Source organism: Crinia signifera, chromosome 6, assembly GCF_055691185.1.
Source record: "Crinia signifera chromosome 6, ASM5569118v1, whole genome shotgun sequence".
NCBI lineage: Eukaryota > Metazoa > Chordata > Amphibia > Anura > Myobatrachidae > Crinia > Crinia signifera.
Window position 1 is genome coordinate 17611969 of NC_139222.1, and position 15152 is coordinate 17627120.

Below are 15152 nucleotides of genomic sequence, written 5' to 3' on the forward strand. Positions count from 1 at the left end.
TCCTCTTGGCACTGGCAGCTGCGTGCGGTGCACGGCTGACCGAGCCAAAGAATACACGGAAGCTGCCGCTAGTCTCGGGGAGGTGTCACAGCTCACCGTTTCAGGACACTGTACAGTATCCTTTGCGGTGACCGTTATCCTCACAGACAGGACCTCGCTGGCTCGACCCGCTCTCCCTCTCCTGGATACTCACCGCCGCCGTTACACCCTCTTCTGTGTCAGTCCTGTCCCGGCGTCTGCTGCGTGTCGGCGTGTGCAACCGCCGATCGCTGGATCTTGGGATGGTTGCGGATGTCGGTTCTCAGATCAAGTTGCTGGATTGCTGAATGGGTTAGTGCTGGTTCTGTTAGAGGTGCTCCAACGCGTTTCGGCTATTAAGCCTTCTTCTAGATATTCCTACACATATTCCTTCTCATATTCGTTTCTTCTCCGGCACAGTTTTCTATTAACTGGCTGGTGGGAGAGGATGCAGAGGGGAGGAGCCAATACACCCAGTGTAAAGTTTTGTATGTGCCTGTCTCCTGTTGATACCATCTTTTCCCCATCATCATGAGCAATTCCCAGTATCCCATATGGACTTCGAGAAAAGATAAAAATTCCATTTTTACCCAGCAATCCATCTGTAGTGTTAAACATTTCCCATCCCCCCCTAATCACAGCAATCAGGACCATTCACATGCGGGCAATAGTCACGGAATGTAGCAATACACTGTTTATTCTGGAAGTTATAGAAACAAGTGACAGATTGTATTTATACTGTAACAACATCACACTGCCTGATTACCATCACTCCGCCCCACTACAGCATGTTAGAGATAGGGTACTGAGCAATGTTTACCACAACAAACCATTTCTACATAACAAATCAGGGAGAACAGCCTAAGTCACAGGCAGCACTACCCGGAGCATATATAGAGACATAACAACACGCTCGGTGCGCAGGTAATCACCAAATTTCCTTGAATTCATTTCTACCTTTGCACAGCTGCAATAGCATTTTGCAGACGTGCATATGGGCGGGAATGTACTTCTATGGCGTGTTGTCTACCTGGTCGCTGGGCTCTGCAAACTCACGGCCCAGTGATTAGGTCTGAATTACAGGTCTAAGAACATGGAAATGGCTTCTAACCTGTGTGACTTCTCTCATGTCGGACAAGATGTGATCTCTGGGCAAAAGATTTCTCACACTCAGAACATGGAAATGGCTTCTCACCTGTGTGACTTCTCACATGTCGGGCAAGCTGTGTTTTCCGGCCAAAACATTTCCCACACTCAGAACATGGAAATGGCTTCTCACCTGTGTGAGTTCTCTCATGAGGGACAAGCTGTGATTTCCAGGTAAAAGATTTCCCACACTCAGAACATGGAAATGGCTTCTCACCTGTGTGACTTCTCTCATGTCGGACAAGAGTTGACTCCTGGGTAAAAGATTTCCCACACTCAGAACATGGAAATGGTTTCTCACCTGTGTGAGTTCTTTCATGTTGGACAAGCTGTGATTTCCGGGCAAAAGATGTGCCACACTCAGAACATGGAAATGGCTTCTTTCCTGTGTGAGTTCTATAATGTCGGAAAAGCTCTGATTTCCGGGTAAAACATTTCCCACACTCAGAACATGCAAATGGTTTCTCACCTGTGTGAGTTCTCTGATGTGGGACAAGCTCTGATTTACTGATAAAACATTTCCCACACTCAGAACATGCAAATGGTTTCTCACCTGTGTGACTTCTCACATGTCGGACAAGGTATGACTCATGGGTAAAAGATTTCCCACATTCAGAACATGGAAATGGCTTCTCACCTGTGTGAGTTCTCTCATGTCGGACAAGTTCTGATTTCTCGGGAAAAGTTTTCCCACACTCAGAACATGGAAATGGTTTCTCACCTGTGTGACTTCTCACATGTCGGACAAGGTATGACTCATGGGTAAAAGATTTCCCACATTCAGAACATGGAAATGGCTTCTCACCTGTGTGAGTTCTCTTATGTCGGACAAGTTCTGATTTCCAGGAAAAAGTTTTTCCACACTCAGAACATGGAAATGGCTTCTCACCTGTGTGACTTCTAACATGTCGGACAAGCTGTGATTTCTGGGCAAAAGATTTCCCACACTCCGAACATTGAAATGGCTTCTCACCTGTGTGAGTTCTCTCATGTCGGACAAGTTCTGATTTCTCGGGAAAAGTTTTCCCACACTCAGAACATGGAAATGGTTTCTCACCTGTGTGAGTTCTCTCATGTCGGACAAGATCTGATTTCTGGGCAAAAGATTTCCCACACTCGGAACATGGAAACGGCTTTTCACCCGTGTGAGTTCTCACATGTTTAACAAGATCTGAATTGCTGGTAAAACATTTCCCACAATCAGAACATGGAAATGGTTTCTTACCTGTGTGAGTTCTCATATGTAGGACAAGCTTTGATTTCCAAGCAAAATATTTCCCACAATCAGAACACGGAAGTGGTTTTTCACCTGTTTGAGTTTTCTGATGAATGACCATATCGTATTTATGCTTAAAATATTTCCCAAATTCTCTACATGGAAACGGCTTCTCATCTGTGTGAATTCTCTGATGTGCAATAAGAGTTGATTTTATAGTAAAAGATTTCCCACATTCAGAACATGGAAATGGCTTCTCCGCTGTGTGAGTTCTCTCATGTCGCACAAGATGTGATTTCTGCGCAAAAGATTTCCCACACTCAGAACATGGAAATGGCTTTTCACCCGTGTGAGTTCTCACATGTTTAACAAGATCTGCATTGCTGGTAAAACATTTCCCACACTCTGAACATGGAATTGATTTCTTACCTGTGTGATTTCTCTGATGTCTAGTAAAACCTGACTGACTTATAAAACATGAATCACATTCAGTACAGGTAAATATGTCAGCACCTGTATGAGCTGCTCTATGTGTAGCAGTATCTGAGTTACCAGGAGAACAGTCCTCAGGAATAGAGGTATCAGGTGATTTATCTGCACTGTGAGGCACTGGCTGTATATTTAGGGTAATGGAGGTTTCTTCTGGAGAATCCTGTGTGATGTTATCTTCTGGTTTATAATCTGGAGACAGAATAAGATGTCCCTCCGAGGTATTCCTGCTTCTGTGTCCATCTGCTGGAAATAACATACAGATATAGAAATATCGCTCTTCCCCTTTCCCCTCAGACAAAGACAGACTAGGAGTAAAGAACAGGGGAGAGGGGATAAACACTATTCAGGAATGAGAACAACAATCCTAACAAGGAGAACAGTAATATAACAGAACAGAAACAAAGAGCATAAAGGGAAGGCATAAGGGATGCCCCAAAGCTGGTCCTAAGGGCAAGCTGGCATCTCTGGGTTACCCAGACTGGTAACATTGGGTAAGAGCTGCACTGAGGATCAGGTGACAGCCCAGCACCCCAGCTTAGCAGAGGCTCCGTGCCACACCATCCTAGCTGCACACACCAGTCTCTTGCTGCCCCAACAGGATCAGGAACAGGCAGACTTGCTACAAGGTAATCCTGGTAACAGTGATCCACCTGATAATGCTGATCACAGGCTAACCAGCCTCTCCTGCTGTTATCATGCAGACCCAGCAGGTCATCCATCCAGTGCAAATCCTGGGTCTTACGTACATAGAACCACAAAGCCCTGACCACTGGCTGGTTACTAAGTCAGCGAGCTGAGGCCCAACTCCTTGTTACTGGGTCTGGTGGTGCTGGTTCTCCCTGGGTGCCTGCAGTACTGTGGATGACAGGTGCCAGTCTGAGCATGGCAACCATCTCCTCCTTCTGCCTCCCATATGCCCAGTGACCATGGTGATGACCAGTGCTTCCCCTTCCTGTACCCCAGTCTAGGCGGCTGCTCTTCTCTGACCCGATTCTGGCTGTTCCCAAGGAAGATAGTGTGTAATACCCCATGTAGTGGTTCACAGAGAGGATCATGGGTAATACAACTGGTGGTAGGGTAAAAGGAGAATGATGGGTAATGTCACATGACTTTCCATACGATTGTACCCTGTACACTGCTATTATTCCTGTCCCTTCTACTGATGATGTAGGGGAGTCACTGGGGAACATGGGGGATTGGTCAGATCTCTGGGCTGGTAGCAGACAATGATCTAATGTGCGGAGGAGAAGGGGCCAATAATAGGGGCTGATGGCTCCTGACTCCCCCACTGAGCAAATACATTCCCCTCATTAGTCTGTACTGACAGAGAAGGGTGCAGGATAAGAGGCCGCTGTAGTGACAGAGGAGGGTGCAGGATAAGAGGCCGCTGTAGTGACAGAGGAGGGTGCAGGATAAGAGGCCGCTGTAGTGACAGAGGAGGATGCAGGATAAGAGGCCGCTGTAGTGACAGAGGAGGGTGCAGGTTAAGAGGCCGCTGTAGTGACAGAGGAGGGTGCGGGATAAGAGGCTGCTGTAGTGACAGAGGAGGGTGCGGGATAAGGGGCCGCTGTAGTGACAGAGGAGGGTGCGGGATAAGAGGCCGCTGTAGTGACAGAGGAGGGTGCGGGATAAGAGGCCGCTGTAGTGACAGAGGAGGGTGCAGGATAAGAGGCCGCTGTAGTGACAGAGGAGGGTGCAGGATAAGAGGCAGCTGTAGTGACAGAGGAGGGTGCGGGATAAGAGGCCGCTGTAGTGACAGAGGAGGGTGCGGGATAAGAGGCCGCTGTAGTGACAGAGGAGGGTGCGGGATAAGAGGCCGCTGTAGTGGCAGAGGAGGGTGCAGGATAAGAGGCCACTGTAGTGACAGAGGAGGATGCAGGATAAGAGGCCGCTGTAGTGACAGAGGAGGGTGCAGGATAAGAGGCGGCTGTAGTGACAGAGGAGGGTGCGGGATAAGAGGCCGCTGTAGTGACAGAGGAGGGTGCGGGATAAGAGGCTGCTGTAGTGGCAGAGGAGGGTGCAGGATAAGAGGCCGCTGTAGTGACAGAGGAGGGTGCAGGATAAGAGGTCGCTGTAGTGACAGAGGAGGGTGCGGGATAAGAGGCCGCTGTAGTGACAGAGGAGGGTGCGGGATAAGAGGCCGCTGTAGTGACAGAGGAGGGTGCAGGATAAGAGGCAGCTGTAGTGACAGAGGAGGGTGCGGGATAAGAGGCCGCTGTAGTGACAGAGGAGGGTGCGGGATAAGAGGCCGCTGTAGTGGCAGAGGAGGGTGCAGGATAAGAGGTCGCTGTAGTGACAGAGGAGGGTGCGGGATAAGAGGCCGCTGTAGTGACAGAGGAGGGTGCAGGATAAGAGGCCGCTGTAGTGACAGAGGAGGGTGCGGGATAAGAGGTCGCTGTAGTGACAGAGGAGGGTGCGGGATAAGAGGCCGCTGTAGTGACAGAGGAGGGTGCAGGATAAGAGGCCGCTGTAGTGACAGAGGAGGGTGCAGGATAAGAGGCAGCTGTAGTGACAGAGGAGGGTGCGGGATAAGAGGCCGCTGTAGTGACAGAGGAGGGTGCGGGATAAGAGGCCGCTGTAGTGACAGAGGAGGGTGCGGGATAAGAGGCCGCTGTAGTGGCAGAGGAGGGTGCAGGATAAGAGGCCACTGTAGTGACAGAGGAGGATGCAGGATAAGAGGCCGCTGTAGTGACAGAGGAGGGTGCAGGATAAGAGGCGGCTGTAGTGACAGAGGAGGGTGCGGGATAAGAGGCCGCTGTAGTGACAGAGGAGGGTGCGGGATAAGAGGCTGCTGTAGTGGCAGAGGAGGGTGCAGGATAAGAGGCCGCTGTAGTGACAGAGGAGGGTGCAGGATAAGAGGTCGCTGTAGTGACAGAGGAGGGTGCGGGATAAGAGGCCGCTGTAGTGACAGAGGAGGGTGCGGGATAAGAGGCCGCTGTAGTGACAGAGGAGGGTGCGGGATAAGAGGCCACTGTAGTGACAGAGGAGGGTGCGGGATAAGAGGCCGCTGTAGTGACAGAGGAGGGTGCAGGATAAGAGGCCGCTGTAGTGACAGAGGAGGGTGCGGGATAAGAGGCCGCTGTAGTGACAGAGGAGGGTGCGGGATAAGAGGCTGCTGTAGTGACAGAACAAGGAGAATATGTGACTCTCTGTAATAAGTGATTATTACTCACCTCTGCTAATATCTGTGGGGATTTCCTCCTTCTTACACTGCTGGTCACCAATTACATCCGTCTCTTCTTCTCCCTCTGTATCTTCTACCTTAATATCAGTCACATCCGTCTCTTCTTCTCCCTCTGTATCTTCTACCTTAATATCAGTCACATCCGTCTCTTCTTCTCCCTCTGTATCTTCTACCTTAATATCAGTCACATACGTCTCTTCTCCCTCTGTATATTGTACCCTAATATAAGTCAGGCCTCCACCCTAAATAAGAACAGTTTATTAGTGTATGAGACACACACAGCTTCTCTACAGATTATGTAGTGACTACTCACTTTGGTATATCCCACCTACCTGATCCTGCTGTGGGGTCCTGTGAGTCTCTTCTGTACAGTGCTGGGAATACAGAGGACGGGGACATCTCTCTGGGGTATCTCTGTTACTGAGCCCATCTGTAGGAGACACACAGTGACTGAGGACATGGGATATATGTGATTATCCTGGGAATACAGAGGACGGGGACATCTCTCTGGGGTATTCCTGTTACTGGGCCCATCTGTAGGAGACACGCAGTGACTGAGGACATGGTATATATGTGATTATCCTGGGAATACAGAGGACGGGGACATCTCTCTGGGATATTCCCGTTACTTGGCCCATCTGTAGGAGACACACAGTGACTGAGGACATGGTATATATGTGATTATCCTGGGAATACAGAGGACGGGGACATCTCTCTGGGATATTCCCGTTACTTGGCCCATCTGTAGGAGACACACAGTGACTGAGGACATGGTATATATGTGATTATCCTGGGAATACAGAGGACGGGGACATCTCTCTGGGGGATCTCTGTTACTGGGCCCATCTGTAGGAGACACGCAGCGACTGAGGACATGGTATATATGTGATTATCCTGGGAATACAGAGGACGGGGACATCTCTCTGGGGTATCTCTGTTACTGAGCCCATCTGTAGGAGACACGCAGTGACTGAGGACATGGTATATATGTGATTATACCAAAAATATAGGGAGGGAACAGTAGAGATTGGGTGGGTGCACACAGCAGATAGCTATGTAAGGCGTCCAACTGATTATATGCACTTAAAATGTAACTTTTATTTGATATACCTTTAAAAAAGAAAAAGTATGCTCATTACTGATTCTTATTAGAACAAATACATAGAAGTGAATAAAGTTTAGAAAAAGTGATTAAAAAAGATCGTGATGTAGAAGCTCTTCAATTTATATGTATTCCTGTCTCCTAATCTCTCCTTGTCCGCTTGGGGAGAGGAACTTTTTTAACGTTGTATATGTATTTTTAATGATCAATTCTCTGGCCGTAATGTTTTAAATGTCTGCTCCAGCCATATGGTTTTTCCTGGCTATTGGTTCGGTATTTTATTAGGAGCTTGTGAGCCCTTCAGCTCTTAGTACAGTATGATTGTCATTTAATCAATATGTGGATAATGTACACTTATTCCATTCTATATATATGTGATGGTTAGATTGTATTGGTAGTACACACTGACCAATCTTCCTTTGAGCTCTTGGTTCAAAAACTGGATGATGTTCTCACAGTACACACACTTTATTTTTCATATAACCCCGTTTTATGTTAAATACTGACAGTGTGATCATGCAATCTTTCTTATTCTCAATCGTGTGTGTCATATATGATTTTTGACACTACACCGTTGTAGATAGTCAGTGTTTAATCTTTATAGGTATTTATTACATTCAGGGCCATCTTAACAGCAGTGTGGGCACCTGGGCAAAGCAATGCACTGGGACCCTTACCAATTCTCCCCTCCTAGGGGCGGGGGGGGGGTACCAGCAGCAGCTTTGATGTCCCACAGGTGGCAGGGGGTGCTCTATCTTCCACTCAACATGTAGGACCTGGAGCAATAACTTCTGCTAATTACTAATTTACTGCACAGGTGGTGGGAGGGTGAACAATAACATGTGGAAGGGAGGTAGTGAGTGTTTTATACGCAGTGGAGGGTTGGATAATGGAGTGGGCTTAATATTTGTCATTTTCCGGTGGAAGGACAGCTTGTTTGACTGCAGATATCACCATTATCTGGAAATAGATTTCTTATACTTCAATAGTATAAAAGCCTAGAGTCCCAACTTTCAGGAGGTGCTGGGAACTTGGGGATCAGAGATCAGGAGCCAGAGCAAAAATATAAAACTGTACACCATATGTTTGGAGCTGGAGCTTGGACCGGCTGCTGGAAGGCTGCTATCTCTGGTTCTGGGCATGATAGAGACAAGCTGCTAGTGTTGACAGAAAGAGGAGAGTCCCAGCTTTTGGAACATACTCTGAGAAAAACTCTAATTCAGAGAGAATCTGAGAAATATTACTGGAAATTGCAGTTAACAGGTCGGATGTGGACTGCTGCTTTGAAGTTGGATATCTCCAGTTCCCCAGGGCCGATTTTCAAAATTCAGGTATCCCTGGAAAAAGGGGATCCTCAGCTATCAGTATAGGGCCCTTATTAGGGAAGCCATTTTTTCAATCCCGGGATTCGGGATTGAAAAATGCTCAATCCCGGGATTCCCGGGATTGGCTTTCCTAATAAAAAAAACGCCCTGGCCGGGTTGATGGGTGGGAGCCGGGATGCCGGGTGGGCAGCTTCATCCGGACGGCGGCAGGGTGGGAGCCGGGATACCGGGTGGGCAGCTTCCTACTTCGGGAGCCGGGTTGCTGGGTCGGCTGGCTGGCTGGGCGACTTCATAATGCGGAGTTGCTTGCTTGCTGGGCTGGATAGGTGGTGGGCATGCGCAGTCTAATCCCGAAAATCCCGGGATTGGAAACTCCAATCCCGGGATTGAAATCCCGGCGTTTTGGGGGCCAAATCCCGGGATCCCGCCGATCCCGATCCCGGGATTGGCCACCCTAGCCCTTATACACCTAGGGCCCCTGGGCAAGTGCCCATTAAGCCCATACGAAAAGACGGCCCTGATTACATTTCAGTATACACTTTCACGTGGGTACTTAATGGTATGTGTGTGTTTTGTCACTACCTTATATTATAGGTGGACTTATTATCGGATGTACTGAGAGTGAACGTTTTAGTGGGTATACACCATCTAATCCTGACTCATCCAATGTATTGTGTTCTATCACAGTTTATTGGTTTCATTTGCCAACAAGTTTCGGTGGTGGGTACACACCATCCAATCTTGCTTTATCCAATTTATTTTTATTAATTCCTTCAACAGTTTCTTGATTTAATATATTTATTTATCGTATGTGCGCATACATTTGTCGGGTATTTATTGGATGAGTGCGGTGCCTATGATCTTTAAGAAACGTTCTAAATCATCCAGTTAATTATGTTTCATAACAATTCATTACTTTCGCTGTCTAGCGGGTTCCAATAGTGGGTACACACTATCCAATTTCACCGATTAATTATTTTGTGTATTTCTACCATTTCTTGGTTTCACTGTCAGTGTGTTTAATAGCATGTACACAAAGGGTCAATAGTCGGGGCATTAATGACATTATACAGTGCCTGCAATATTCTGAATCTTCACTTCACAGCACCCTGTTTGCTATTAGTGACCCATGCGGTTAATTACCGCTTCATTTGATTTATATTTAGCGGTCACTTTTACAGGGTGGCATGTGGATCTTTGATCCCTTATGGTGCAGATCATATGCACTCTGCACTTTGTTGGGATAATAAACAGCGCTACACATGCACGTCGGGCAAAATAGCCATTAGCCGCGTGCTGTGTGCGCTAAACAAACGCTGGCCGCTTCTTTCAGTGTTAGCGCTGCGGCACCAGCGTGTGTATTAGGCTACTGTATTCTCGGTCAGAGCATCTATAAGAGACAGTACATCATCTAAACATTGACAGTGACAGAGGAGGGTGCAGGATAAGAGGCCACTGTAGTGACAGAGGAGGGTGCAGGATAAGAGGCCGCTGTAGTGATAGAGGAGGGTGCGGGATAAGAGGCCGCTGTAGTGACAGAGGAGGGTGCGGGATAAGAGGCCGCTGTAGTGACAGAGGAGGGTGCGGGATAAGAGGCTGCTGTAGTGACAGAGGAGGGTGCGGGATAAGAGGCCGCTGTAGTGACAGAGGAGGGTGCGGGATAAGAGGCCGCTGTAGTGACAGAGGAGGGTGCGGGATAAGAGGCTGCTGGAGTGACAGAGGAGGGTGCGGGATAAGAGGCTGCTGTAGTGACAGAGGAGGGTGCGGGATAAGAGGCCGCTGTAGTGACAGGAGGGTGCGGGATAAGAGGCCGCTGTAGTGACAGAGGAGGGTGCAGGATAAGAGGCCGCTGTAGTGACAGAGGAGGGTGCAGGATAAGAGGCCGCTGTAGTGACAGAGGAGGGTGCGGGATAAGAGGCCGCTGTAGTGACAGAGGAGGGCGCGGGATAAGAGGCCGCTGTAGTGACAGAGGAGGCTGGAGGATAAGAGGCCGCTGTAGTGACAGAGGAGGGTGCAGGATAAGAGGCCGCTGTAGTGACAGAGGATGGTGCGGGATAAGAGGCCGCTGTAGTGACAGAGGAGGGTGCGGGATAAGAGGCCGCTGTAGTGACAGAGGAGGGTGCGGGATAAGAGGCCGCTGTAGTGACAGAGGAGGGTGCGGGATAAGAGGCTGCTGGAGTGACAGAGGAGGGTGCAGGATAAGAGGCTGCTGTAGTGACAGAGGAGGGTGAGGGATAAGAGGCCGCTGTACTGACAGAGGAGGGTGCGGGATAAGAGGCCGCTGTACTGACAGAGGAGGGTGCGGGATAAGAGGCCGCTGTAGTGACAGAGGAGGGTGCGGGATAAGAGGCTGCTGTAGTGACAGAACAAGGAGAATATGTGACTCTGTAATAAGTGATTATTACTCACCTGTGCTGGTATCTGTAGGGATTTCCTCCTCCTTACACTGCTGATCCCTCCTCACATCCGTCTCTTCTTCTCTCTTTATATCTTCCCACATAATATCACACAGATCTTCCCCCTAATTAAAAAAAAAAATATATATATATATATATGAAATCACACACATCTTGCAATCACTATATTTTTTTTAAATGTAATCTCTCTCACCTTCGGCTTCTATTAGTTAGGGATTTAGCTCTAAGTCCAGGTGCATGATACACATCCTTATTAACACGAGTGACTGCAATCCTACATTACTCAGCATTAACATACATTACTATGCATTATCACACGTTACCATACATTACTAGGTATTACCCTACATTACTATGCATTACCATACAGTACCACACGTTACCTTATATTACCATACTGTACATTACCACACATCACTATACTGTACATTACCACACATCACTATACTGTACATTACCATATATCACTATGCATTACCACACATTAAAACATGTTCCAATATATTACCACACATTACTATGCATTAGCGCACGTTACCATACATTACCCTGCGTTACCATATATTTCCCTACATTACCATATATTACATTCGTTACTCTACAAGTGTGACGCCCAGGAGCTGGGAACTGTGTCCCTGTGGGAGGGGTCCTGTATGTGGGTCTGTTATTACAGTCACAGGGCACAACAGTCTGATCTACATATATATTATATAACACTCTCAGGACACCAGAGGCTGCTCCACCTGCATTATAACCACAGAGCACCACAGTCTGCGCCACCTGCATTATACCACACAGCACCACAGTCTGCGCCACCTGTATAATAGTAGTAGTATATAATGTTACAATAATACTAGATGTGGTTACCTGACGCTGCCGGACACAGCACTGGATCCTCCCCGCTGACTCCTCCACAGCCCGTAACTTGTTATCAGTGCTGGCAACTCTGACATGAGAAACAGGCAACAGTTACGTGACCATACAGTAGGAGCCCAAACCAATCATAACCCCCCCCCCCAAAGTAAGTATGCAGGGGGGGGGGGATGTGGGTGGTTATGCCCTAGTGGTGGGATTCGTTGGGTGATAGATTATTGGGTGCAAGGTTGGGGTTAAGTAAAGGCACCTACAGGGGAGGTTGGGGCAGGCTGGGGTAGCAGCCTCAGGTGGCGGATAAAGGGGTTTGGCACCGGGGAAAGGATAATAGTGAAGCTGCTGGGGTTCAGGGGATGCCAACATTATTAATCTGACCCCAGTCATCTGTATATCCCATATATAACTACATATATATATATTGCTATACCTGTCTATATATCTAGATCTTACCTAAATTTATCTATATTTCTATACATTCCGTATACAGAGCGGAGCACTACAGCCCAGCTACATCACATAAGAGGAATGCAGTGACCACAGAGTGGGATCTGACCATTGCACCATACGAGAAGTGTTACTGCGCAGCAATAGACACTGAGATAGGGAATACATGGCATGCTGCACTGTGCACTGCTGCAGAGTGATCATAGGCACCGGGACACCACTCACCCGGGAACCCGCTGCCGCTCTCACCGCTTCCCCTGTCCCTGCTGCAGGATGCCCCGGAAGAGAGGAGGGGGCGGGGCTGCACAGTGACGGGCGTGGTACTCAGAGCGACGGCAGAATACGAGGGACGTCTAACCAGGATGTATGCTGGAACGCAAAATCCGGAAGATGGGTGGAACGCATAACCCGGAAGCACAAAACGTATTACCTGGAAGTGTGTGGTAGCGGCCGGCGGGTGAGTGTCTCCATAGACAGGGAGTGAAAGATGGCAAATAGTGGGTGACATAGATACACAATGAGACCCGGGAGCTGCTGCTGGGGACACGGCGCCTCCCGGCCTTACACGTGTGCTGTGGGGCTGTGGCTGAGGGGGGCATAATAGCTGTATATCCAAATACAGTGACTGGGTCCCTGTCCCACCCTCTGCCATAGGCTTGTTACCAGCAGTGTGTGTCCTGCCCTATCCTGGCTGCAGCCCTTTCTCCTAGGTATTCGGGCAAATCCCCCCTCCCCCCGGCTGGGCAAGACCTTATTCACCATGTCCGGCCTATGTCTTATGTGAGCCTAGCGCCTCCCTGCTGGCTGTATTTTGTTTATGGACAACACTCTGCCGATTGTAATCAACAGGTTGGCAGGAGAACAGAGACTGTGGCACACATCACCATGGTAACAAGTGGCAAAGCTATGGGAGATTGTAAAGGCTACTAGGTGCCATCCCTGAAAGGGGCACTCTAGCCTTATGCAACCAACAGGGGCAGAGCTGATCTAATCCTGAGGCGATATATTTGCCAAAATGACTTCAAATGTATCTCTATTACTAACACAGGGACCTCACTGGGGAGGTGAGGGGCTCTGGGTGTGTCACAGTGACATCACTCATTTCTATTACTAACACAGGGACATGATTGGGTTATATATACAGTATTATATAGTATACACTGGACTGGCCTATATCCAGCACTATCATCACTGGACTGGCCTATACAGAACTATCATCACTGGACTGGCCTATATAGCACTATCATCACTGGACTGACCTATACAGCACTGTCACTGGACTGGCCTTGTTAATGTCTAATTTATATCAAACCGATGGATAATAAGGGAAGCGCGCAGTTTACATACTGTGTTCATAAACGTACAATCTTTTATTCCTATACTCCATGTATGCAACCATGCGAACCAAGATGGCGGCCATCTCATTCTATTGTGGGGTGTATGCGACTCGACTTTGACAGTCCACCCTTTGACAGTAACAAACCTCACATTTCAAAATGTTCCTGGAAGCATAAAAGAAATTCATAACAAAACATAAAAAAAATATTTGAGGTACATGATTATACATAAAAAGGGGGTACTTGTTTCCTAGCACGGCCACAATCGCGGGCATCGTGTACCTTAAAGTTAAGGTACACGATGCCCGCGATGGACCCGATTTCCTTTGAAATCAAGTCCATTTTGGCAGCAAACCTAAAATCGCAGGCATCGCGTCGGTCGCGGCCATTAACATTGCCCCCAACGCGATGCCTGCGATTTTGCCATAGGCTTCAATGTTAAAATATTTTTTAACATTGAAACAATGTGAAATGGGGCAATATGACCCATTTCACATTGCATATGGCCCCGTCGTCACCCCATGAGCCAACCCGAAGCGTGGCGAGCCCACGAGGGGCGGCGGTGCGCGTCCTCCAACCTTTTTATACCCCTACTATCCACGTCGGCGTGGAGTTGAGAATATAAAGTGTGGCGAGCGCAGTGAGCCACCGAGCCCGAAGCGTGGCGAGCCCCGCGAGGGGACGCATATACCTGTGAAGTTATACGCGTCCCCTCACGGGGCTCGCTGGCTCGCCACGCTTCGGGCTCGGTGGCTCGCCACACTTTATATTCTCAACTCCGCGCCGACGTGGATAGTAGGGGTATGAAAAGGTCGGAGGACGCGCACCGCCGCCCCTCGCAGGCTCGCTGCGCTCGCCACGCTTCGGGTTGGCGTCAATCATGGGGTGGCGTTGAGGGGGTCAAATTGGGGGTCTGGGGAATATTCTACATTGAATCCAATGTAAAGTAGGGTCCCAGGGACCCTATTTACATTTGATTCAATGTAGAAATCGCGTCGGTCGCATCGCATGCGATGCGACCGACGAGATTTTATCGGCAGGAGCACCCCGATGCTAATTGGTGTGGCCGTGCTAGGAAACAAGTACCAAAAAGGGAAATGAATCATTATGCACTATGGCTAATCCTACATTATGGATAATGGGGAACACATTTACCTAACAATTTATTCATGGGCGACAAGGGACAGCAATATACAAAATTTTTGAAACCAAAAAACAAACAAAAACAGGGGTGTTACATTTATTTACATTTTTTAGATATGGTATCCCTCAATGGATGTTAGCTTCGATCATAGGGTCATATACTAAACCCTCGTCTTCCTTGGTGGCAGGTGCTTTCCAGAACCAGTATTGTTGGACCCTCCAGTAAAGTTGGACCCACCTGCTGATTTCTCTGACCACCAGGTCCCTGCAAGTTTGGATGTCTTTGGCTAAATTAGACCTGGATTAATTGGATACAAATTGCTGAGAGGTTGTAGTCCCAATAAAACCATCTAAAACTGACTCCCTCACACAGCACCCCAGGATAAAACGCAGAGTGGACTCCATCACCATTTGGGACTGCTGCTATTGTGGACAGTGCAGGTTATATTCCAACC

General features: G+C 48.3%; 1 protein-coding gene across 4 annotated transcripts in view; it reads right to left on the reverse strand.

Annotated features, from left to right (window-relative positions):
- Positions 1 to 15152, reverse strand: part of LOC146010020 (uncharacterized) — a 139917-nt gene that overhangs the window by 113613 nt on the left and 11152 nt on the right. For 2 of the 4 annotated variants that reach the window (XM_083150816.1, XM_083150815.1), the window contains exons 2-3: positions 11768 to 11846; positions 10893 to 11004 (exon numbers count right to left, since the gene is read on the reverse strand). In XM_083150816.1, the coding sequence (XP_083006942.1) occupies positions 10893 to 11004; positions 11768 to 11846 (191 nt within the window). Of the gene's footprint in view, positions 1 to 699; positions 3116 to 6045; positions 6299 to 6388; positions 6487 to 10892; positions 11005 to 11767; positions 11847 to 15152 lie in introns of those variants that run through there. The other 2 variants (XM_083150810.1, XM_083150811.1) reach the window with 2 other exon arrangements.